Here is a 26,927-nt window from a genome sequence, read left to right as displayed (position 1 = left end):
AATGTCTGCAAGATGTTCTCATAAAGGAGGGTTAGGGTTAGGGAATAAAAGTTTTAAAGAGCAGAAAATATGAGGGGCATGAGGTATGGGAGGGTATTCTAAATAATATTCTATATTATGGGAATGTAGCATGCCCAGTCATCATGCACAATGCAGTGATTATTATTTACTTTAATGGATATATGGAAAGTGGCTGGACTCATTTTTAGAAGTGATGCCATCAGTGCTAAGAAGGCTTTGTTTAGCAGAACACTATTGTAAGTGCCATTTTGACCATCTTCCTGATGAACACAGTAATTTTTTTGAGACTAGTCGAGCCAGAATCCTGGCTAGCATTATCAACTAAGATAACATTTAAAGAAATAATGAAGGCCAAAAGTATATATAAGACCAAATGAAGGAAAAGATGCCCTCTGTTAGGATGTTTGTGAATGAACCCAACTATTAGCAAAGGTACTCCATCTAAACTTATGATTTTATTTCCCTTTTCTATTTTAACAAAATTAATACCCTGAAGAATAATTTGGATTGTATTTAAAAGGAAAATTAACTGCTTAGATGAAAATATAAAACTTTATATATGAGTTGTAGGGATGGATCCATATGTATATGTGTGTATAAATGTATATATGCATATTTATACAGAGATTACTTTCAAAATGAGGGATTTAAAAATACACCTATGTAATACTATTAAGAATACAACAAACATTCTTAGAGCACATAATCCAAAATGTTAAAGATATTGGGTGTAGAGGGCCTGAACTTTGGGCAACTACACTTAAAACAAGGTGTTAACTCAGTGGAATTGATGAGATAATGGTTCTCTAGTTCACATATAATCAGTATGCTGTAATGATGTAATTACAATAAGGGATATAAGAGCTAACAAGGACTGGAAGAGAGATAGTCCATCTTTGACGTGCCTCTCTTGTCTTCATCACTTCTCTACCTAAAGACCAAGGCCCATCCGAAGGACCTCCAGAAAGCCAGCATGGACATTACAATTGGGCCTAATATAACATTTTGGATTTGTAATTACAATCAAGAACCAAAATCCACATAACTCCAGCTGAAGGCAGTAAAATGAAGAATACATTGTAATTCATTTTGTAACAATTGCTAATGATTTTTATCAATATCATGAAAAGAGAAACCAACAATGGCCACTTGAATTCTCTTTACAGGAGGTTTCAGATTATTTATGTTCTTCACCTGGCTTTGCTAGTAAAACACATATCTGAGTGGAATAATTTTCCATGAAATGAAGTAGGGAAAAAAAAATGTTGTATCCAGGCCAATTTTACACTCTTCTAAAAGAGATTCTGGAGACTGCCTTGTGTAACACCTTTATAATATATTTGAAAAAACCCAGATACAGAATAATTAACAACTTGTCTTAGGTCATATGATGATTGGAGAATGCACTTTCCTTGCCAGATCATATCCTCACATAAATCAAGCCTCTACCATTACCAAATAACTGCTTTATGTTTGGTAGGAATCCACTTCAGAAATACCTCTCCACCATATATACTCAAGACTAAGATAGGAAGCATTTTGATAGTGTTGAAGGCTGAATACATGGTCTACCTACAAAGTAGGACATATAGTATATTGTCTTCATTTAGATGTTTGAAGGGAGAGGATATTTGGCTTATTTATTTAAATTGTATTGATAAGCAATTTCAGATGCTCATATAGTTTAGTAACTTAAAAGTTAATTTCACATTCACAGGTTTAGACAGAATATCTACCCCAGTGATGAATGTTATCTCATACTGACTTCAAAACCTAAAAGCTAATTTAATCCAAATTAGTACATGATTTTCAAAAATAGGAAATAGATACAAGTGACTACAACCAATTTAAAAAAAAATAAACACTAGAGAACAATCATGGATGTGAATAAAATGCTAGCAAAATTATAGACTAAAGGAAGCCAGAGCACAAAAACTTCAGTACCCAAGATCCACTTACTACACAGCAGAGGGAACTAGAGTCCACTAGAAGATAGGGTGAATTTCACACAATAGTGGGAAATTCTAAACCCTTGGTAGTCAAAAGATACTATGAACCCTGAATGTATAAGTCTAAGCTTTACAATGTGAGGAAGGTTTTAAGTAAAGTCCCAACAACAGAATGGGACTCCTGTCCAAGACTCAACCTAAAGACAGAGAGATGTGTTATTGGCAGGTTAACAATTATGTGCTACATTTTTTGGCAAGGACAGATATAAATCTAAAAAAGTAACCCAAGAAATAAATCTCAAAGCCAAAAATGTTTAGAAAGAAGCCTTCTGTTCAGCAGATATTTTCTACATAATTTTCTACATAATTACAGGCACTGTAAAACAGGCAAAAACATCTCTCTTAAAGCAACATTAAGGACCATAACACTTTGACCTTATTAGTTTTACTGAATCAAGTTTTCATCGACTACAATCCTCCTTTTTTTGTTAGGTATGTGTATACATACATACATATATATGTATACATACATATATATACACACACATATATACACATGCATATATACACATACACACACACATATATATAATATTTATTGCTTTTTTTCAACAAAATAGAAAAGATTTTATAAAAAAAGACATTCATGTCACACCAAAAGAATACAAGAACACAAAGAAATATTAAATTAGATTATATAAATTATATTCTGTTCTACCACTGAAACCATTTAAGTGATCCTCTATTCTTCCAAGCAATAACACTTATAGAAAGATGTAGACTGTTCAGCATGACAAAAAGCTAAATAAAACTGGATCCAACTTCACATCAGATTGCCCCTTTTAAGAATAAGTGGCACAGTGAATATAGATAGCATCAGTCCTGGAGTTCAGAGGAGCTAAGTTCAAATCCGACCTCAGACACCTGATACTTAATATCTTGGGCAAGTCACTTAATAACAATTGCCTCAATAAAGGGAGAAAAAGAAAAAATAACAAACCATGGGACTCATCTAGTCAGTAAAGAATCCAAAAAGAATTACTTTGCTAAGATTTTTTCTCCATATTTAGTAATTAGAAGTTTTTGAAAAATTCATTAAGAATCATGACTAACAAACAATCAAGACAACCCTTAATTATTTCTGTAGAGCATACAACTTTTCAATAGGTACTGAATTAAATTATTAGCCTGAAATTCTTTTTAAAAGATTAGGTCTAGAGTGAATCAACTGATAGCTCTAGAAGAAATCTCCTTCACCTGCCTCAGAATCACTTCAGGGTTCAAATAATAGAAACTGACCACCTGTACATTCTATAAGATAAGAAGCTTCTAGGCCTTATGAATTAGTATATCACATTTGGCCAAAACCCAAGACATTTATGAACCTGCTGGGAAAAACGATTATGGTACCAAAACCACTGTGACAGGAGGAACTGTCAAAAAATCCAATGATTTTATGCCTTCTCTTCTAAAACATACACTTTTTTTTTTTTTTAAAGGAACATGCGAGAGACTTTGTGCTTTAATATTTGGAGGAATAGCTGAAAGGACAGTAAAGAATCACAGACCTGATTTCGAAGAGGTTGTTGTTGTGATGGCCGTTCCCTGTGTGCGTGGCTTTCTCTGGTTATTGCAGATGTACCAGAATCTACATGAACTGACCCTACTGGAGTAGGCTGGAAAAATAAAAATAAAAAACCAAGTAGGGAAAATAGGACTGATTTTGTTCCTCTTCTAACTGATAGTTAAAATACTGTGATGTTATAAATGAAAACTAGGCAATGAGACTATCTCTTCAATTTTCCCTTTCATAAAAAATAGCATGGTCCGTACTGGCTCCCAGTCCTCAATGTGAGACCTTAATACATATTTAAATATCTTTTAAAGAAGCATGGTATACTGGGTATTAAACATAATCAAAGTCTGCAGAGGAACACATTTTCTCACTCCTAGAAAAGCAAATTCTGAGATTTTCTAAAAAAGAAACTTTCTGTGGTGTGAAGTCCTTCTATTTTCAGAGATTCTAGGTACCTTATGCCTTACACCATATAGACTTTTGAAACATATGACCCAACTTCTCTTAAAATACTTATTAATGTCTTAAAGCTAACTAGCAAAATTATTCTTGCTTTCTACCTTTGAGAGCAGACTGTGGAATCAGACTAAAGGCATTGATGAACATAGCATCTACGTTCAAGGCAATTATTTTTCCAAAAGATTTAAACAAGAACAGTAAAAAAGCGAAAGAATGAGTGCTGGTTTAAGAGTGAGAGAGGACTATTAGATGGGAGGGGATACTTACAATTGGCCTTCCAACCCAGTCATAGGCATAGTCAAAGGTGTAACCTTTCCTTTCAAAGAGCTCTGTAAAGAGTGTCCGTAAGTAATCATAGTCTGGTTTCTCAAAGAAATCTAATCGCCTGACATATCGAAGGTATGTTGCCATCTCCTCTGTTGGGAAAGGAATTAGAAGAACATCAGAATGAAAAAAGTACACTTTCTGCATAAGCTTCTTCAAGTACTAAATAGAACTTATAAAACCTACCCTGAGTTATTGGGGGGAAGGGAGAGAAGAAGGGTAATGAGTTATATCTTTTTCCTACTGATGGCATGAATCATGTGCCACCTTATAAGTTCTTCAAGAAAGTAATCATATGGTAGGTACCTTCATATCCACCCAATGAGAATTAGTCATTTCAAAAAGACAAAAATTAATCCCTATAATTCAAAGAAAAATCTAAAAGGACTTTACCTGGAAAGTTCTCACAGAGAGTTTCAATTGGAGTATTCCTTTTGGTATCTCCAATCTTCTGATATCTTTCTTTCAATGTATCAGCCTACAGGGAACCAAAAAAAAAATTTATTTGGAAATAAGTGTTGACATTGAGATATTCAACAGATTTGGAGAAGTAATACTGATTTAACTCAAACTAACAGATTTTGTTAAACAGACTCAATTCCCTCTCTATGCCCTTATTCCCAAATTAGCAAATGGGGTAAACATAGTATAGTGGCATATTTAGATGTGCATAAAACATCTACTTTGATCACAGAAACTTATTTGCAAAACATACTTAGTAGTCTAATCACAGATATAAACAGTATTAAATGGAATAAGAGCAGTGGGTAAGAATTTTAAAAATTTTTTATTATTAATTCAAAAACAGAAATAAATATGGTTTTATTGAAAATCTTTTAGAGACCTGGGTAGAAATAAAACAAAAGTACATATAAATACTTTTAGAGAGGAGAGAAAACACATGCAAAAGATGAAAATGAGAATAGATATACATTAGGACTAATGCTGGTTTTATAATATCTTAAAACATTAAGAGGTGAGGTTTATTAATAATATAAGTAGAGAAGTTTAATGTGCCTTAGATCTGATCCAAGGCAGATCCTCAATATGGCTGTGAGACTATCCCAAGAATATTTCACTCAGTTTTAAGTAATGGTACTCAAAGATGAATCAAAAGAATTCTAGACTTAGAATCACTAAAAATGGCTCATGAATTTAGAATTAGGATAAGAGAAAAAGTTTATTTGTAAGAGTTAAAAAATAAATTTGACATTCTTAAAGCTGCAAAGGACCTCAACTAAATACTTGAAAGCTATTTTGAAAATGACAACTATCAAGACCAAACATTATTAGATTACTGATCAGCAAATTCTGATTGTGTTTGCAATTCCTCATGAAACATTTTATGTCTCTTACCTTGACTTCAAGGACTGGTACAGTATTTTTATGTCTCAATTATTTAACCTTAACTTCTTCATCTGTTAAATTAGGAGGCTAGGTGAGATGATCTCTAAGATTCTAAACTCTGTGAAACTAAGGCATACACAGGTGAGTCTAAGACCATACAGGTGAGTCTAAGACCACACAGCTGAGCAAATCAAACTAAAACTCAGTTCTTCTGAATCTTATATAACTGAGACATAAAATACTTTATGAACATGAAGCAAAGGAGAGATACATAACAGAATATAAAGATTCATGAAAAATAATAGAAAACACATACACACATTTATTTTGATACTGATCTGTAATTACACTGGCATAGGGAATTACATCAATAAAGACTGACATTTTGATCTGTGACTTTAAAAGTATCTGAATGCTGCCCAAGGCATTGAAAATGTGAGGTATTTTCCCCAGGTTTTCTTCAATCCAAGACTAGCCCACTATTCACTCTGCCAATGCTGCTTTACTGTCAGAAATTTGTTAATTAAAAAAACTAAAACATTGAATTTTCATTTTCCTCTATGAGATCTTTAATTTACAATGGAGTAGCAAATTCTTTTGATTCCTTCAGGGGAACTCCTTCCCTGCAAAAGGCAGAACATCTGCTGGCATCTACTTGTGGGGAACATTCCTTCTGCCACCTAATGGCAATGGGGAGAGGTTATATCCAGAGACAGATAAGCATAATTAAGGTTAGAAAAGAAAGATTCTTAAAAAAAAAAAAATTAAAAAATATTGGAGGTAGGGGGAAGAATTACTCTAATAAATAGACTGCTATTAGAGAAAGTACTCTCATAAGTCAATATTCAGTGAACATTAAAAAATAATAAATTGAAGGTAAATCATTCCTAGATCTATTTCTTTCAGCAATCTTCCACTTTGTGATTATAATAACAAACAACATAGTCATCTGTAAATTAGCAAATGAGTACAGAAACAAAACCCTAAGTTATGTTTTTTCCACATATACCTTGAGTCCTTGCCAGGGTAGGCTGCCTCGAAGGAAATACATGAACATATGGCCTAAGGCTTCCAAATCATCCCTTCGGCTTTGCTCTAAAAGGTAAAACAGATCAAACAACAGAAATTGCAGCTATTAAAGCAAAACTGGAATCACAACCAGTAATTCCCTAAAATTATTTTGGTGTGGAAAAACTCTCTTTACTAATTCTTTTTATATCTAAATTGGGGGACAATATTCTAGATCATATTAACATGTACATACTCCTTTGTCTAGATCTTTCATTGGCAAATAAATCTCATGTAGCAAATGCAAAACTAGAAAGCAATCCAAACCAACGAAATCCTAAACTGCCAAGGCAATAATAGAACTATGTTACTCCTGAAAAAAGTATCTCAGAATTTTTTTCATCAAAATACTTTAAAATTTTTTATTGGTTTTATATGATTAAAATATGTTCCACTCACGTGTATATATAATACCTAAATAACTTTAGAATAGCATGTAAATGTATTGGACTACCTGCCATCTAAGGGAGGGGATGAGGAGAAGGGGAAAAGTTGGCAAAAGGTTTTGCAAGTGTCAATGTTGAAAAATTACCCATGCATATGTTTTGCAAATAAAAATATATAATACTAATAAAAAAAGAATAACATGTAATATGTAGTCAAAGTGTCCCACATGGGAAGAGTAATTTATAGGCCAAAAAAGTCACTACCCTCTGGAAGTTTATCAACTAAAATAATTTGAGTTATAGGGATTTCATTTGTTTTTTGAGAGTGTAGATAGGAAGCGGAAGGGGAACAAATGAAATGGCAAAGTATGGGAGAGCTGGATATAAAGAAAACTATACTCTTTTAAAAAATATACTAGAACTACAAGTCCAGTTATCAATTAGGCCAGGGTTTCTTAAACTTTTTCTACTTGCAACTCCTTTTCATCTGAGAAATTTTTATGTGATGCCTGATATACATATATATAAACATATCTCTTTTGTATCTAAAAAATTAACCATTTGATCCAAGCAGATTGGGGAAGCTATTCATACCAGGATACAGAGACAGCAAACTTGACGGTTTCTAATGATCTGGAATTGTATAGAAAACAAATGAATAGAAATTAGAATAAACTGTAGAGAGGGAAATAGGCTTTCTAAATGGTGCTTAGGAAGATGTCTTTGGAAAGATTTTAATTGGCATTAGGGAAGCAGTTACATAGTTTTATGACATAAATAAAGGGGAAAAAAATGAAATGAATGAAACCACAGTTTTTAATCTTACAAAATTAGTCTAAAACAGGGCTTAAGGAAGAAGAGATTTCATGGAAGAAAAACAGAGTCGGGGTAAGATTTTAGCAAAGCAATACAGACAAACCTCTTCTTGTAGCCTCTTACATTGTATCATAATTATCCATTGCTTCTCTATTTTTACTTTCACTTCCCTTAAAAAGAGGCCCCTTTGTAGTAAAAATTCATCAGGAAATGACTGCAGTTTACTATTGCACACTAGAGGGCACAAGTCTCCAAATTATTATAAAGGGAATGGGATGCCCAATAGCCATCTTACTCAAAGAGAAATATCAACTCTTCTCCCTTTCTGGATAGACAGGCCACCTTAAAAACTTTTGTAAGCTATTTCAATGCAATTAAAATCAAAATTATGTCTTTTACCTTTAAATAATGGCATAGACTGAGACACTGGACTTTAGAAGCAACCATGTCTTTAACATGACTTTAAAAAGTAAAGATAGAGCAATATTAATTTGTCACTTCCTTTCACAGGTAATTCATGTAGGTCATCTTCATTATCATTGAGGATGAGTACTAATATCAGTGACCCATGAATTATTTCAGGACAATCAAAGATTCATACTATTTCATAAACATTTGAAAAGCTGTGCTTCCTTTAAATGTACAAAAATTCCCCAAATATTGCTGTCATCCTTCTTTTAGTGAGAAAAACAGACTATATGACTTAGTCTTTGAGACTCTCATGAGGGAAAGTTGGGCTTTCATGAACAGTTTTATTAACCAATTAATACAGAAAGTATTGAATGTAATGTTAATAGCAAATTAGCTTCCTTCAGGGCCACTACACTACCATTCCCTTCCTAGACAGACAGATAGACAGACAGACAGACACACACACACACAATCAATAATCTCTCTCTCTCTCTCTCTCTCTCTCTCTCTCTCTCTCTCTCTCTCTCTCTCTCTCTCTCTCTCTCTCTCTCTCTCTCATATTAAATACACTCAGATTCAAAGAGCAAAACATTCTACTGGACACATACCAAACGCATATCTATTCTTCACAGTATACTAGCCACAATCTGATTAAACAGGTTGATTAGAAACATAATCCTTTCTAGTTATCCAGCAACAAGTGACAATAATGATTTAAGGGGACTGCTCTGATCCCAAAATAATATAACACTTTCTACCACTTATTTTAGTTTTTCCTGAATGTCCCTACCCACTACCATTAAAGTTACAAAATCAAGAGAAGATTACCTAGCCCTCAAGTCCAACATTAGACACATCTCAAAATATAAAACATACCACACACAAAAAATGGAGGACTGTCAGTGTCACCTAAGCAAATGACTTTTATCTATTATTTTTTAAAGCCATATAAAGTTCTCTCTAAAAAAGAGTATACATATGAGGCACATTCTTGACCAATTCTGTACGTAATATCAGAATCTGTCTTAAAAAAACTGAAAAAATTCTTCTATTACACTAGATTTCAGCTCAAGTGAAGCCCCACTGCTTTCAAAATCTCCTGAACCAAATCTAAACATAACAATTTTTTTTACTCATTGATAACTTTACTTTGTAGATTTGCAAATGTTCTATAGATATCAAAAGCACAAATTACATTCAACAAATTCAACTCCCTGAAGTTCCTTAGAAAAAATATTTAAATATTCCTTTATTATAATAATAATATAAAAATATTATGTAATAAAACTGATTTATTCCAGGCAATATAGTTATTATTCCTGTGAATATGATAATGGTAGAAGTTTTTATATATTTTTTATTAATTATTAAGTAAGGTCTTTTAGCATGATGAGAAGAAATACAAGGGCTTGTGAAACAACAAATAAATTTATTTCAAGTAATACTTATAATCCAGACTGAGGCCTAAGCAATTAGCCTGGTAAAAATGGTATATAAGCAGAAATATAAGGTATGATTTGGTTAACTGTTCTTTCCTATTGTGGAATTAGCTTTTAGTAAGGAACTATAGTTCTTACATATAAATATATGCCCTCAGCCATAATTACAAAAATCATTAGCTAAATGCTTTCAATCAAATTTCATTAAGTTTCATATAACAAAACATCAATATGATTATCTGAGCACATAAAGACAGTCTAAATCATTTAGTGGTTTAACAGTATCTTGTTCTATATGAAGTCATAATAGTCAGGACCTTGCTGTCTTGGTTTAAAATAAACAGTAAGAATTAAGACTTGAAATATACAATGAAATCAATGGAGGAAAAGGGCTATTGAGATGAATAATTGTTTTCAGTGAACTGTTCCTTTCGTGGGAGAAAACTGAACACACCTTTGCCAAGATGGGTATTGATGGACATGTATCTCGCTGTTCCAGTCAAACTCTTGTGTTCCCGGTATGGTATATGTTTTTTGGTTTCAGGGTCAATGTATTCCTTTGCCAGGCCAAAGTCTATAATGTGTATAACATGTTCCTTCTTGTTGCCTTGTCGGCCAATAAGGAAGTTCTCTGGCTTGACATCCCGATAAATGAGGTTTTTTGAGTGGACATATTCCATTCGGGAAATCTAAAAGAAAAAAAAAACCAAAACTTGATTACTGATGAATACTCCCATATCTCTACAACTGCATTTCAAACAGTAACAAGCTCCAAAAGAAAAAAAAAAGTTAGAATCCTTACAAAGTGATAAGTCAGTTGCCTAATTTAGCATGGTACTTAGCAAATTCTCCAACTCACTAATGTATTTAAGTACTCATTAGAGTTCACAAATATGGGAGATTCACAAAGTTAACTTTGTAACTTTGTGAATTTACACCTCCCATAATCCCACTCTCAGAGGAGGAGTCAATCTTTGAGAGAGCATAAAAACAGATGAGCTCAGTCAGCAGAGTCAGGTGAAAAGATTCAGAGTGGAGGAGAGTCAGTTCAGAAGAAGCCATGAGTCAGAGTTGAGATAGAGCCAGAAGTCACTTCAAAAGATTGACAGAGTAAGAATTCAGTTTGGGAGATTGAGAAGCTAATCTGCAGTCAGGCAGAATCAAGATTCAGAGAGCAACAAGAGCTATCCGAACCAAAGAAAGCTAACTGGGCTATTTTGGAAGAAACAATAAAGAACTACTTTAACACCTGGCTGCATTTGGAGTGATTATTACTCTGAACCAAAATTAAGGCTGCCTCCAGAAAACTTCCCCAATAAACCTGCTCCCAGAGAACAATTATATTATAAAAAAGAACACCATCACCACATTTTGGTGCCTGAACGTGGGACTGACAGGACCCTGATTTCAGTGGAAAAAGCTATGATCCTGATTCCAGTGGAAAAGTCTCAACCCAGAAATTAGGGTGAGAACAACAAAGAAATTTTGTTTAAAAAGTTAAAGTAGAATTTCATCTAAGATGGGACAGGTGTTTACAAACTAGCCTTCTGTTCAAGGAAAATGTTTAGAGACCATTGCCAGACTTATAAAAAAATCAAAATTTAATTATAACCTGGGAGCATATCGTTGATCTTTTAAAAACTGTACAGTACACATCTCCTTGGTTCTCTACGGAAAATGAATTGAATACAAATGAGTGGAAATTAGTAGGAAAGCAACTAGGTGAATACTACAATTCTCATCCAAACTCAATTTCCAAAAATATGCTCTATACATACAATTTAATACAACTGGCTATAAGAAATTATGTAAGTGTTAGAATGAGGAAAAAGAAGAAAGAGCAGGAGGGGGAAGTGCCAACTAAATTAGTTGAAAATGATAAAGATTAGATTCACAGCAGGAGAAATTAGATCATTCCTCATCTCATGACCCCCCTCAATTAACCCTTTATGGGTGGAGGAAGAAGAAAGGGAAGAGGCAGAAACACAATTATCTCCTGTGAAGCAAAATATGACAAGATTAGAAGAGGCATTAATTAAGGCAAAAAATGAAGGAGAAGATATATCTGATTTTATAAAGGCATACTCTGTGATTGAAGAGCTTGACTCTTCAGGTCAAAAAGGGAGAAGATACACTCCTTTTAATTTGAAAAAAATTAAAGATTTGAAAAAGGGTTGCACTCTTTATGGGGCTACATCTTCTTATGTTAAAATGTTACTAGATAATTTGTCTTATGAAGTTTTAACCCCGAATGATTGAAAATCCATAGCTAGAACACATTTAGAATCAGAACAAAATTTATTGTGGCTTTTGGAGTATCATGAATTATGTAGGATTCAAGCCTAACGCAAGAGGCAAACAGGAGCTATTGTATAAATCGCTTTTGACCAACTAGCTGTGAAGGTCATTATGCAGAGAATTCAGAACAGATTTATTATCCCATACCAGTGTATGAGCAAATTTCTAAGGCTGCAATAAAAGCTTGGAGTTGTCTCCCTGGACAGAAAGATGGATGTAAAGCTTTCACAAAAATAGAGCAAGGTCCCAATGAACCTTTTGCTGATTTTGTGGGACATTTACAAACAGCTGTAATAAGAACCATTGGAGAAAATGCAGCTACAGAAATAATGACCAGACATCTAGCTAAGGAAAATGCCAATGAGGTTTGCAAAAGAATTATATGGGGACTAGACAAAGATGCTCCTTTAGAGGAGATCATAAGACGCTGTGCCATAGTGGGCACAAATGCTTATTATGCACAGACTATGATGAACATGGAAAGACAGGATCCCTCTTGGCAAGGGACTTCTTGAGAAACTCGTAGATGTTTTCAGTGTGGGAAAGTTGGACATTTGAGAACTCATTGTAAATATGGAGATAGAATGAGAAGACAGAGTGAGAGAAAAAAACCCAAAACCCCATGTCCAAAATGTAACTGAGGCTTTCACTGGGCCTCTGAATGCAGATTGACTCAGGGAAATGAGAGGCGGTGGGGCAAGATGGCAGCCAAGGTTACACCCAGAGAGTCTTTAGAAATTCAATAGTAAAACTTGATCAATCAGCCTAAAAATAATCACATGGCAGGAAGAGATTATAGTTGGGGAGAATACAGACCTTTTAACCCAATAGGGCAGTGTCCAGTGCAAACAGCTCCAATGTAATTACCAGATGATGAGGAGAAATTCCAAAAATTGTAAATAGAAGGGAATTAGATAGGTTAACTGCCTGGGAGAGAGAGTTTGCTTATATTTCTACAGAAGGAGAAGGAATCAGATGGATGCCAACGAGTCGTATTCGCCTTATCCATCAGATTCATAGCAGGATATCAAATTAAAAAGCCTTTGTACAAACAGAACGAATGCAAACAAGATTAGTAGGGAAGCAACAAACTGGGAAAACATCTTTACAATTAAAGGTTCTGATAAAGGCCTCATTTCCAAAATATATAGAGAACTGACTCAAATTTATAAAAAATCAAGCCATTCTCCAATTGATAAATGGTCAAAGGATATGAACAGACAATTTTCAGATGAAGAAATTGAAACTATTACCACTCACATGAAAGAGTGTTCCAAATCACTATTGATCAGAGAAATGCAAATTAAGACAACTTTGAGATATCACTACACACCTGTCAGATTGTCTAAGATGACAGGAAAAAATAATGATGAATGTTGGAGGGGATGCGGGAAAACTGGGACACTGATGCATTGTTGGTGGAGTTGTGAACGAATCCAACCATTCTGGAGAGCAATCTGGAATTATGCCCCAAAAGTTATCAAACTGTGCATACCCTTTGATCCAGCAGTGTTTCTATTGGGCTTATACCCCAAAGAGATACTAAAAAAGGGAAAGGGACCTGTATGTGCCAAAATGTTTGTAGCAGCCCTGTTTGTAGTGGCTAGAAACTGGAAAATGAATGGATGCCCATCAATTGGAGAATGGCTGGGTAAATTGTGGTATATGAATGTTATGGAATATTATTGCTCTGTAAGGAATGACCAGCAGGATGAATACAGAGAGGCTTGGAGAGACCTACATGGACTGATGCTAAGTGAGATGAGCAGAACCAGGAGATCATTATACACTTTGACAACGATATTGTATGAGGATGTATTCTGATGGAAGTGGATTTCTATGACAAAGAGACTTAATTGAGTTTCAATGGATAAATGATGGACAGAAACAGCTACACCCAAAGAAGGAACACTGGGAAAGGAATGTGAACTATTTGCATTTTTGATTTTCTTCCCGAGTTATTTTTACCTTCTGAATCCAATTCTCCCTGTGCGGCGGGAGAACTGTTCGGTTCTGCAAATATGTATTGTATCTAGGATATACTGCAACATATTTAACATATATAGGACTGCTTGCCATCTTGGGGGGGGGGTGAAGGGAGGGAGGGGAAAAAAACGAAACATAAGTGATTGCAAGGGATAATGTTGTATAAAAATTATCCTGGCATGGATTCTGTCAATACAAAGGTATTATTAAATAAAATAAAATTAAAAAAAAAAAAGATTCATAGCAGGAGAAATTAGATCATTCCTCATCTCATGACCCTCTCTCTCAATTAACCCTTCATGGGTGGAGGAAGAAGGAAGGGGAGAGGCAGAAACACAATTATCTCCTGTGAAGCAGAATATGACAAGATTAGAAGAGGCATTAATTAAGGCAAAAAATGAAGAACAAGATATATATATGTATATACATACATATATACATATATTATATATATGTGTATATATATGCATACATATATACATATATTATATATATATAAAATGAAGGAGAAGAAACAGAAAAAGAGAAAAACCTCAAAACAAAGGAGAAGATTTAAGAATCATCTGACACTGAAAGAGCATGGCTGACAGTGAGACTGTTAAAATAACTTTAAAATCTTCAGGAATCATTGGATTCCCTAACACAAGATGAACAAAAACCAGCAGGAATCATTGGATTCCCTGAGATGAAAAATTGCTGATGAGACTATTGCAGTACTTCAAAGCTTACAGGAATTATTGGATTCCTGGAACATGAACTAATGGACAATGGATTCCTTTTGGACTATTTCTAGGACTTATGGACATGTATAAATTCCCATGTTGATTCATGTCATTTGTTACATTACTATTAGCCTGTGTTATATTGCTATGTGCTTATGTAATCTATGTAATTATGTGTAATGCCTCCCATATTGATGGATTTATGTATACCTTTTTCAAATGAGCCCCTTCAGAAACCCGCTAATCTGATTTGATTTCCCATTTCCTTTGGTGTTTTCATCTCCCTTCCTGAGATGTCAGGGAGGATATGACCACATTCTTTTTATGGTGTTTTCACTTCTTTTTTGAGCAGTCAGGGAAGGCGTGATCACCTTTTTTGGGGGTTTTCACCTCCTTGAGAAGTCAGGGAGGTCATGACCACCTTATGTTCTAAATCAAAAGAAAGTGGGAGATGTTAGAATCCTTACAAAGTGATAAGTCAGTTGCCTAATTTAGCATGGTACTTAGCAAATTCTCTAACTCACTAATGTATTTAAGTACTCATTAGAGTTCACAAATATGGGAGATTCACAAAGTTAACTTTGTGAATTCACATCTCCCATAATCCCACTCTCAAAGGAGGAGTCAATCTTTGAGAGAGCATAAAAACAATTGAGCTCAGTCAGCAGGGTCAGTTGAAAAGATTCAGAGTGGAGGAGAGTCAGTTCAGAAGAAGCCACGAGTTGGAATTGAGCTAGAGCCAGAAGTCACTTCAAAAGATTGACAGAATGAGAGTTCAGTTCTGGAGATTGAGAAGCTAATCTGCAGTCGGGCAGAACCAAAATTCAGAGAGCAACAAGAGCTGTCCGAACCAAAGAAAGCTAACTGGGCTATTTTGGAAGAAACAATAAAGAACTACTTTAACACCTGGCTGCATTTGGAGTGAGTATTACTCTGAACCAAAACTAAGGCTACCTCCAGAAAACCTCCCCAAGAAACCTGCTCCCAGAGTATCATTATATTGTAAAAAAGAACAACACCACAAAAAAATCCCATAATAGTGTAAGGAAGTGAAAGAAAGTTTACTTAATTCCAGAACAATGATTCCAATTCACAAATGGTGAAGAGAATTGGTTATATTTAGTCTGCTTTATTATGTATTCTATATTTAGATCTACAGCAAACAACTGAGTCCCAGACATCTTAATTCAGGTATCCATAAATGGTAGATAGGAACTGATCAGTATAAGATATTGAAATCTTGCCTGCTATAAGCCAAAAGCCACTACCATCTATGCCCTTCTGTACCATATGCTAAGTATACTAGTGGGGAAATCACAGAATGTCAGGGAGAAGAGTCTTTCCTTTACAGATCATCTAATTCAAACCCATAATTTTACAGATGAAGAAACTGAGGCAGAGAAGATAAGCCATTTGTTCAAGGTCATAATTGCTGAGCAGAAATTAAAATTCATGCTTTCTGACTTTCAATTCCATACTCTTCATTATGATGAGTATGCTGCTTCCTTTCAGCAGCACACTGCCTTCTCTATCACACATATTTACTGTTGGCAATAGTATTACTCCACAGTGTTATCAAGACTATAGAGAAATGCAAAATAATTCTCTCTCAAAACGACCAGAAATCCTTTAGTGGCTACTGCCACATAATAACCTGCAGTCCAGAAATTAGAGTGGAAAGCTATCTGCTATTTACCACTAATAGTAACTGCACAATTCAAAACATACATACCAGAAAAAATAAAACATAAGATTTGTCACTAAAAAGATAAAAGCCTAAAACTCAATCTTTTCCCATTTTTATTTGTTTTTTAAAAAGTAAAGATTTTATAATGCTAAAATCAATATAATGGAGAAATGGTGAATCATTAAATTATCACTTTTTTTGTATTTGTAAAATGGAGAAAACAACAATATGTGTACCACTTTCTTCATAAAACTGTTCTAAGTGAAGTGTTTTGTAAAAGCACAAGGTAGCATATAAGCTATTAATCATGTTACCATTATTTTTGTAAAAAAAAAAAGGTTTATAATTTGTGGAGGCTTTTCTCATCATTTATGGAAGTTATAGGACTTTTAAATATCTAAATTTGAAACTGGGAAGACAGGGCAGATTTTTATAAACTCTCTAAGTCTTGCCCAATACATATAACTATTTGTCAATAAATAATCATATATCTACAACTTTCTCATTAGGGACTAACTCTTCTCATGGTAATTATTCATTTGAGAATGAAATTGATTTCATTTTCCAAATTTTTATTCTCACGAACTGAATAACCAGCCTCTGTAACTATGGCAGTTTCTGCTATGAAAAGAGGCAAGAATAGATTTTTTTTTTCATCATGGTAGAATTTCCCTTATGCTGGTTCAGACCCTGTAACAGCTGCTTAGTGCACTGTATCTTATGTCTTTTCATGAAGCCAACCAAATAAAAAATTTAATACCATATGTTAAAAATCTACTAGTAAGTCATTAAGTAAATCAATTTCATCTGAATGATTTCAAAAATTATAATCTCTCTGTCACTAAATTATTTACTTCACCTTGAAGGATGGGGAAATTGCCCAAGGTACAAATTGTTTTTATATATTAGAATATTTCTAAGTTTTTGGTTGGGAAATGTAAGCCTAATGTTACTTTTCTTTGTTTAAATCTGATGTCCCTGAAAACTTCCTAGAATGCCATAAAAAGTATGAAAATTCAGATGCTGCTCAATGAATCATTGCTAGTTAAAGCACAGTACAAAAATGTTTTTATACAAAATGCATACACACACGTATATACGTACATACACGCAAACACATAGGCTTATATTTGGAAGCAAGTTCTGTCACCATACTTTACTTACCAACTGGATGGCTATCATTAACACAGTCTTCAAAGTAAACGTTCGGTCACAGAGGTCAAATAAGTCCTCTAAGCTAGGGCCAAGAAGCTCCAGTACCATGGCATTGTATTTCCCACATGGTCCAAAATAATACACCTGGGGTAGGCCTTCAGCTAAAATGAGAGGAGAGGAAAGAAAGGGAGGAAAGGGAATTAAAAACAAATTAAAAATCAAAACACATGGCAATATTGGCATGAATTCAATGGGGATTTATAGTCTTTAGGATGAGACTTATTTTCATTTTCTTCTATAATTCTTAACAGAGAAGTTAACCAATAAACACAAGTTTCAATGCAAATTAACTAGAGTAGGGATTGGGATGTAAGAATAGTTATTTCCCAAGTACCAACCACATTCCCTCTCCTATACAGAATAGAAAAATATCCATGATCTATTATCAGTTCATAGAGTAAACTATTCTTCCCAAAGGATGCTTAAAAGTACAGTATTTTAAAAAGGTCAAACTGGCTCAGTGACCTTAATCAAGCTAACAGATCATGTTGAGTAGGCTGATTTCCTTAATTCTCTCCAAGCCTGCTGGTAAAGCAACATTTTAGAGTTTGCCTTTGTTATTCCACAAAGAGCTCAAACTAAACTCTTTAGTGAAGAGGTCACAGAGAATGCTACCCTGGCCACGTGCCAATACAACAGGAACTCTTTTAGTAACAGCAGTTGGTATTTCCTGTTTTTTTATTATCTGTTGGAGACAAATCAACAGATCCTTACTTAGTGTTTGATTTCTGCTAAGTAGTTGTGAAAGGCAAAAAGCTGGATTTTCACCAGATTCATAATCCGCAACTACAAGATACTAATTTCTACTTTTCTACTTAAAGATAGAAATTTTCTCCACAGTGTATATATAAAACAACAGAATATTTTCAGATTACATGGTCTCCAATTACTTAAATAATTGGAGGAAAATTCAGGGCTCATGAGTGGGCTATACCAATACAATAAAATGACAATACCATTAAAGCTAATCTACACTTTTATTGCTATGTCAATCAAATTACCAAGGGGATACTTTATATAATTCAATAAAATAATAAAAAATATCAAGAGAAATTATAAAAAGATATAGGAATGAAGTGAAAATAGCACTTCTAGATCCCAAACAACAATATAAAGCAGCAGTCATTAAAACAATTTAGCACTGGTTAAAAAGAACAGAGAAAAATTAATAGAAAGCACTGGATAAGAATGAGAAACAATGTGATTCAATAAGGTGTTCAAAAAGTTGGAAAATATAAATTATTTTTAAAAGAAGTCCCTATTTGATTAAAGAAGAGAGAAAAGTCAACAGGATCAAATGCAAAGAGATCCAAGTATTATATGGACTGACAAATGGCCACCAGAATGGATAACTGGGCAGAGATCCTTGGTAACTTTGAAGAGAATAATTTAGTTGAGTGAAAAGTTAAAGATAATTAAGGAGAAACTGGGAAACTAAAAAGATGGTGGTAACTTCCACATAAGTAAGGAATTTTGGAAGAGACATTTGGTTTTGGGGAAAGATAATGACATCTGACATAATGTAGAGACCTATCCAATATCTGCTTATCCTGTGCTCCTCATTCTCACTGAAAATAGATAAATAAAAAAAGGATTTAAATACCTATTATATGCAGCACAAGTAAAAAAGCAAGGCAGCTTCTATTTCCAAGGAGCATATGTTCCAATAAAGGGAACAATATATACAGGATACTTCAGCTATAAGTCTGACAGCCCTGAGGGTGAAGTCATAATGTAGATGCCACATCTTGTTAAATGTCCCATTAATTAAAAAAAAAAATTGGTTTCTGATGGGATAAATGATCTTACATAAAAAAAAGACATGAATAAGCTTTTACCATGGAAGAAAAATGGGAGGGTGGCAGACAATATTTATTATTCTCATTGGAATTGGCTCAAAGAGAGAATAATATACATACTCAGGTATAAAAATCAAGTAGTACAGGAAAAATCAAGTAGACAACAGAAGGGAAGAAAAAAAAATCTCAAAGAAGGGAAGGCACATTGGGAAAGCTATGGTCCGATATGAAATAATTTTTAAGAGGGACAAGATGAAAGGAGATAGATAAATGGGGAAATAAGATGGCAGGAAATACATGGTAATCTCTAGTGTAAAAAAAATCCCAGAGAATTTCTTCTGATATAGGCTTCATTTCTCAAATATATAGAAAATGGAGTTAAATTTATAAGAATACAAGTCATTCCTGAATTGACAAATGTTCATAAGATATGAACAGTTAGAAATCAAAGTCATATAAAAAATATTGCTCTAAGTCACTTATTAGAGAAATGCAAAATAAAGCAAACCTCAGTTATTTATATCCATCTCATATCTATCAGCTAATTTGGTGAATGTGATAGAAAAGGAAAATGACAAATGTTGAGTGGGATGTGGGAAATTTAGAATGCTAATGCATCATTGGTCCAACCATTCTTGAGAATAGTTTGGAACTATACTCAAAGACCTCTAAAACCATGAATACTCCTTGACCTGGCAATACTACTACTGGATCTGTATACCAAAGAGATTCTTTTATTGGTGAGGCAATCAGGATTAAGTCACTTGCCTAGAGTCACATAGCTAATAACTGTCAAGTGTCTGAGATCATATTTGAATTCAGGTCCTCCTGACTCCAGGGCCAATGCTCTATCCACTGAGTCATTTAGGTGCCCTATTCCAAAGAGATTTAAAAAAAAAGGTGGGGGGACCTATAACTAAAAAAATATTGCTAACAGTTCTTTTTGTGGCAGCAAAGGATTAAAATCGAGGGGATGCCCAGATTAACAGAGGAGGAAGTAAATTTGCTTAAATAGTCCCATTTCAGAAAAAATAAATACTACAAGCTATTAATCAACTCCCTAAAAAAAATCCCCAGGACCAGATGGATTTACACGTGAATTCTACCAAACATTTAAAGAACAACTAGCCCCAATGCTATATAAACTATGTGAAAAAATAGGGAAGGAAGGAATCCTACCAAATTTCTTTTATGACACAGACATGGTACTGATATTTAAACCAGATAGGTTGAAAACAGAAAGAAAATTATAGACTAATCTCCCTAATGAATATTGATGCTAAAATCTTAAATAAGATATTAGCAAAAAGACTACAGAAAATCATCCCCAGGATAATACACCATGATCAAGTAGGATTTTATACCAGGAATGCAGGGCTGGTTCAATATTAGGAAAACTATCAGTATAATTGGCCATATTAATAACCAAATTAACAAAAACCATATGATCATATCAATAGATGCAGAAAAAGCATTTGATAAAATCCAACATCCATTCCTATTAAAAACACTTGAGAGTATAGGAATAAATGGACTTTTCCTTAAAATAATCAGTAACACTTATTTAAAACCATCAGTAAGCATCATATGTAATGGGGACAAACTGCAACCATTCCCAATAAGATCAGGAGTGAAACAAGGTTGTCCACTATAACTGTTACTATTCAATATTGTATTAGAAATGCTAGCTTTGACAATAAGAGTTGAGAAAGAGATTAAAGGAATTAGAATAGGCAATGAGGAAACCAAATTATCACTCTTTGCTGATGATATGATGGTATATTTAGAGAACTCCAGAGATTCTACTAAAAAGTTATTAGAAATAATCCACATCTTTAGCTAAGTTGCAGGATACAAAATAAACCCACATAAGTCATCAGCATTCTAATATATCACTAACAAAATCCAACAGTTAGAGTTACAAAGAGAAATTCCATTTAAAGTAACTACTGATAGTATAAAATATTTAGGAATCTTTCTGCCAAGGGAAAATCAGAAACTTTATGAGCAGAACTATAAAACACTTTCCACACAAATGAAGTGTGATCTAACCAACTGGAAAAATATTAAATGCTCTTGGATAGGGTGAGCAAATATAATAAAGATGACAATACTACCTAAACTAATCTATTTATTTAGCACTATACCAATCAGACTCCCCCAAAACTGTTTTAATGACCTAGAAAAAATAGCAACAAAGTTCATATGGAAAAACAAAAGGTCAAGAATTTCAAGGAAATTAATGAAAAAAAAAATCAAATGAAGGTGGCTTAGCTGTACCAGATGTAAAATTATATTATAAAGCAGTGGTTACCAAAACCATTTGGTATTGGCTAAGAAACAGATTAGTTGATCAATGGAATAGGTTAGGTTCAAAGGGCAAAACAGCCAATAACTTTAATAATCTAGTATTTGACAAACCTAAAGACCCCAGTTTTGGGGATAAGAACTCATTATTTGACAAAAATTGTTGGGAAAATTGGAAATTAGTATGGCAGAAACTAGGCATTGACCCATACTTAACAACGTACACCAAGATAAGGTCAAAATGGGTTCATGACCTAGGCATAAAGAATGAGATTATAAATAAATTGGAAGAGCATAGGATAGTATATCTCTCAGACCTGTGGAAGAGGAAGAAATTTATGACCAAAGAAGAACTAGAGATCATTATTGATCACAAAATAGAAAATTTTGATTAAATCAAATTGAAAAGATTTTGTACAAACAAAACTAATGCAGACAAGATTAGAAGGGAAGCAATAAAATGGGAAAACATTTTTACAGTCAAAGGTTCTGATAAAGGTGTCATTTCCAAAATATATAGAGAATTGACTCTAATTTATAAGAAATCAAGCCATTCTCCAATTGATAAATGGTCAAAGGATATAAACAGACAATTCTCAGATGAAAAAATTGAAACTATTTCTAGCCATATGAAAAGATGCTCCAAGTCATTATTAATCACAGAAATGCAAATTAAAACAACTCTGAGATATCACTATACACCTGTCAGATGGCTAGAATGACAGGGAAAGTTAATGTGGAATGTTGGAGGGGATGTGGGAAAACTGGGACACTGATACATTGTTGGTGGAATTGTGAACGCATCCAGCCATTCTGGAGAACAATTTGGAGTAGGCTCAAAAAGCTATCAAACTGTGCATACCCTTTGATCCAGCAGTGTTTCTTTCTTTTTTTTTTTTTTTTAATTTTTTATTTAATAATTACTTTATATTGACACTCGTTTCTGTTCCGATTTTTTTTTTCCCCTCCCTCCCTCCACCCCCTCCCCTAGATGGCAAGCAGTCCTTCATATGTTGGATATGTTGCAGTATATCCTAGATGCAATATATGTTTGCAGAACCGAACAGTTCTCTTGTTGCATAGGGAGAATTGGATTCAGAAGGTATAAATAACCCGGGAAGAAAAACAAAAATGCAGATAGTTCACATTCGTTTCCCAGTGTTCTTTCTTTGGGTGTAGCTGCTTTTGTCCGTCATTTATCAATTGAAACTCAGGTCTCTTTGTCAAAGAAATCCACTTCCATCAAAATATGTCCTCATACAATATCGTTGTCGAAGTGTATAATGATCTCCTGGTTCTGCTCATTTCACTCAGCATCAGTTCATGTAAGTCTCGCCAGTCCTCTCTGTATTCATCCTGCTGGTCATTTCTTACAGAACAATAATATTCCATAACATTCATATACCACAATTTACCCAGCCATTCTCCAATTGATGGGCATCCATTCATTTTCCAGTTTCTGGCCACTACAAACAGGGCTGCTACAAACATTTTGGCACATACAGGTCCCTTTCCCTTCTTTAGTATTATCCAGCAGTGTTTCTACTGGGCTTATATCCCAAAGAAATCTTAAAGAAGGGAAAGAGACCTGTATGTGCACGAATGTTTATGGCAGGTCTCTTTGTAGTGGCCAGAAACTGGAAAATGAGTGGATGCCCATTAATTGGAAAATGGCTGAATAAATTGTGGTATATGAATATTATGAAATATTATTGTTCTGTAAGAAATGACCAGCAGGATGATTTCAGAAAGGTCTGGAGAGACTTATATGAACTGATGCTGAGTGAAATGGGTAGGACCAGGAGATCATTATATACTTCAACAGCAATACTATGTGATGATCAGTTGTGATGGACGTGACCATCTCTAGCAATGACATGAACCCAAATCAGTTCCAATGGAGCAGTAATGAATTGAACCAACTACACCCAGTGAAAGAACTCTGGGAGATGACTATGAACCATTACATAGAATTTCCAATCCCTATACTTTTTTCCACCTGCATTTTTGATTTCCTTCACAGGCTAATTGTACTATTTCAAAATCTGATTCTTTTTGTACAGCATAATAACTTATATTGGATTTAATTTATACTTTACCATATTTAACATGTATTGGTCAACCTGCCATCGGGGGGAGGGGATGGGGAGGAAGAAGGGGAAAAATTGGAATAAAAGGTTTGGCAACTGTCAATGCTGTAAAATTATCCATGCATATAACTTGTAAATAAAAACCTATAATAAAAAAAAAGAAAAGAAAATCGAGGGCATTTACTTTCTTTTTTTGATCTGATTTTTTTGTGTGTGCAGCAATAGAATTGTATAAATATGTTTATACATATATCTTAATGTTTAACATATATTGGATTGCTTACCATCTAGAGGTGGGGGTGAGGGGAAGGAGGAGAAAATCTGAAACACAAGGCTATGCAAAAGTCAATGTTGTCAAATTATCTGTGCATATGTTTTGAAAATAAAAAGCTTTAAAAATTAAAAAAAAATAAAATGATTGAATAACAAATAATAAAATATGACTTTTACTATTTGTGTATTGGGGTAAAAGATTCTTTCAGAGTTGGACAGCAGGACTGACAATTTTATTCAAGGTATAAATGCAAAGTACCAAATTGTCTGAAGTTTCCTGATTATCATATAAAACATTGATTCTCATAAACTATAGACCTAGATTACCAGTACTATCTTTACAGATAGAGTGTCTTTAAGTGTGAATACCGAGTTAGCACCCGGGATACCTTAGAATCAGCCGGTCAGGATAAGCAAAAGCCCTTGGTCTTTATGGGTAGAAGTGAACGGGATGGACACAGGATCTCTATGACCTTCCTTCTCCTCCTCTACCACCAAAGTGACTCTGGCTTGTCTTACTCCACCCCCTAATCCCTCCTACAATTCTCTATGCACCAAAAATCGAGCCAGCACAGAATAGTGTGAAGGGCCATTTTCCAAGCATATGCCAATAGAGTATTGTACAATTGATAATTGGCCACAAGTGTTCATTTGTCTCATTCCAATGCATCAACTCAGAGTTTCAGCCCTTTACATTTAGGGTCCATTCTATACTTGGCTTGATTACCCAAAGTAGCTCATAATGGCAGAGAATAATGTAGATACCCCATCTACTAAAAAGGTACTAAACAGTGATGTTCTCAAGCTATCTGGTTCACATTTAAACGAATAATCTTTCAAGGAAAAATTCCATATTATTTTCCATTTATTTTCATTTTGTAGGCAGTGTTTAAAAGGCTTCATCAAAACTACAAAGTAGAAGCCCCTAGGACACAGATGTTGGGGGACAGAGATCAATATACTAAATGCTAAAATTCCTGCATGTAATTGTGATTTTAGAGGAGGAAATTGTTAGCCTTACAATAAATCAGAATTCTTGTAATACATTATCCAACCAAGGAGATTTTCTGGTAGTATATTAATGATTCTTAAATGGATCTACTGAATAAAGTCCTAGATATATACCAAAAATATATAATAAATTTCTCTCAATTCAAAAAAGTAATGCACATAATTACAATAATTTCTGTTTCAATGAGAATTTAAAGTTGCCAACATATTTCCTATATCTATTGGCCAAATCTACAATGGAATGCTATATACCTGATATGTTCTTTTCCTATATTTCTCTTTCTGAATGTTTTAAAATAGCTTTTTCATCTGTAATTAACACAGTTCTTTAAGCTTTGCCAAACACTGGGCTCACACACATCTCAAATTCTGCACAATGACAAGAGAGGCACACAATTCTACTGCTAATTTTTGGTCTGATATAAATGAAACTAAAGTTAAACACATTAAAATAAGGATAATGGGTTCTTTATCATCCAGGTTCTTTTAAGAGCTTCATAATACATTATGAAAAAGTAACTGCTTTTAGCAGAGATATTATTAAATGTACACTAAGCTGAGAACTGAAATAGAAACAGGCACCCTTGAAGTATTTAGCAATTTGATCGTATTACTGCCTAATAATTAGCCTGCTTTCATCCTTTGAGAAAGAAGAATAACCTGAGTTAAAAGAAGAAAAATCAAATATAACTGCTTACATTAATAACTGAATTTCAAAATTAGTTATATGTTGATGACTATCTTTCAAATACCAGTCTTAGAGAACATGAGTCATTTAACAATGAATTCTTCATTAAAGAGGATTATAGATCTCATTTCTCTCTTAATATTTATCAAAAACATTAATAGTTTGATTAAATTTTAAGAGAGTTTTATGCATTTCTACTATTGTTGTCAATACTGCTTACTTCTACCACTGACAACTCTGAAAAGTTATTTTACACAAAATGAGAGGATGATCAAGGAAATGGTGAATTAAAGTAATGTTTTCAAAGAAGTCTTTATAAATAATTAATAAAGAAGAAATAAAAACAGACAAGCCTATTGACTCCCTATAGAGCAGAAGAGAATAAAAATAAACAACAGCTAAAGAGCATTAAGATTCAGAGATAGGAAGTATAAAAAACTAAATAATAATATTACTATTAGAAGTAGTAATATATGAAACCATACCTATCTAGGAAAAACAAAACAAAACATGGAAAAGCAGACTATTTCTCAATTTTACAGTTTTCAAGAAAAGAAAATGCTCTTATTATAATGAGCTCTCACCATTCTGAGCTAACAAGTGCTCAAGTTATTATAGTTGATTTCACATATATTATCCAAATATTTTTATTTATTTTTTATTTTTGCTGAGGAAATTGGGATTAAGTGACTTGCCCAGGGTCATATACCTAGGAAGTGTTAAGTATCTGAGACTAAATTTGATCTCAGGTCCTCCTGACTTCAGGGCTAGTGCTCTATCTACTACGCCACCTATCTGTCCCTGTTATCCAAATCTTAAAACTAGTTTGAGGCTTTGTCCAAAAAGCATCATATGAAATCTGGGAAAATGAATATCCTTAAAATATTCTGTTAATTTAAAAATTAAAAATAGAAACTGAGAAAGCATGTTACCTATCATTGGACCCTCTGGAGGTGAGAGACTTGGTATAGCATGAGATGAAATTTTGTGGATGTAGCTAATGTAGGACTTTTTTTTGATTATGTATATTTATTAAAAGGATTTTATTTTTGTCT

General features: G+C 33.8%; 1 protein-coding gene across 5 annotated transcripts in view; it reads right to left on the bottom strand.

Moving 5' to 3' along the window:
* Nucleotides 1–26,927, bottom strand: part of CSNK1G1 (casein kinase 1 gamma 1) — a 253,246-nt gene that overhangs the window by 23,073 nt on the left and 203,246 nt on the right. For all 5 annotated transcript variants that reach the window (XM_051980879.1, XM_051980876.1, XM_051980880.1 and 2 more), the window contains exons 5-10: nt 17,654–17,805; nt 10,251–10,485; nt 6,686–6,771; nt 4,723–4,807; nt 4,273–4,421; nt 3,539–3,646 (exon numbers count right to left, since the gene is read on the bottom strand). In XM_051980879.1, coding sequence (XP_051836839.1) covers nt 3,539–3,646; nt 4,273–4,421; nt 4,723–4,807; nt 6,686–6,771; nt 10,251–10,485; nt 17,654–17,805 — 815 coding nt within the window. The remainder of the gene's footprint in view (nt 1–3,538; nt 3,647–4,272; nt 4,422–4,722; nt 4,808–6,685; nt 6,772–10,250; nt 10,486–17,653; nt 17,806–26,927) is intronic.

This window comes from Antechinus flavipes, chromosome 2 (genome assembly GCF_016432865.1).
Source record: "Antechinus flavipes isolate AdamAnt ecotype Samford, QLD, Australia chromosome 2, AdamAnt_v2, whole genome shotgun sequence".
Taxonomy (NCBI): Eukaryota; Metazoa; Chordata; class Mammalia; order Dasyuromorphia; family Dasyuridae; genus Antechinus; species Antechinus flavipes.
This window is presented reverse-complemented; position numbering and strand designations above follow the sequence as displayed.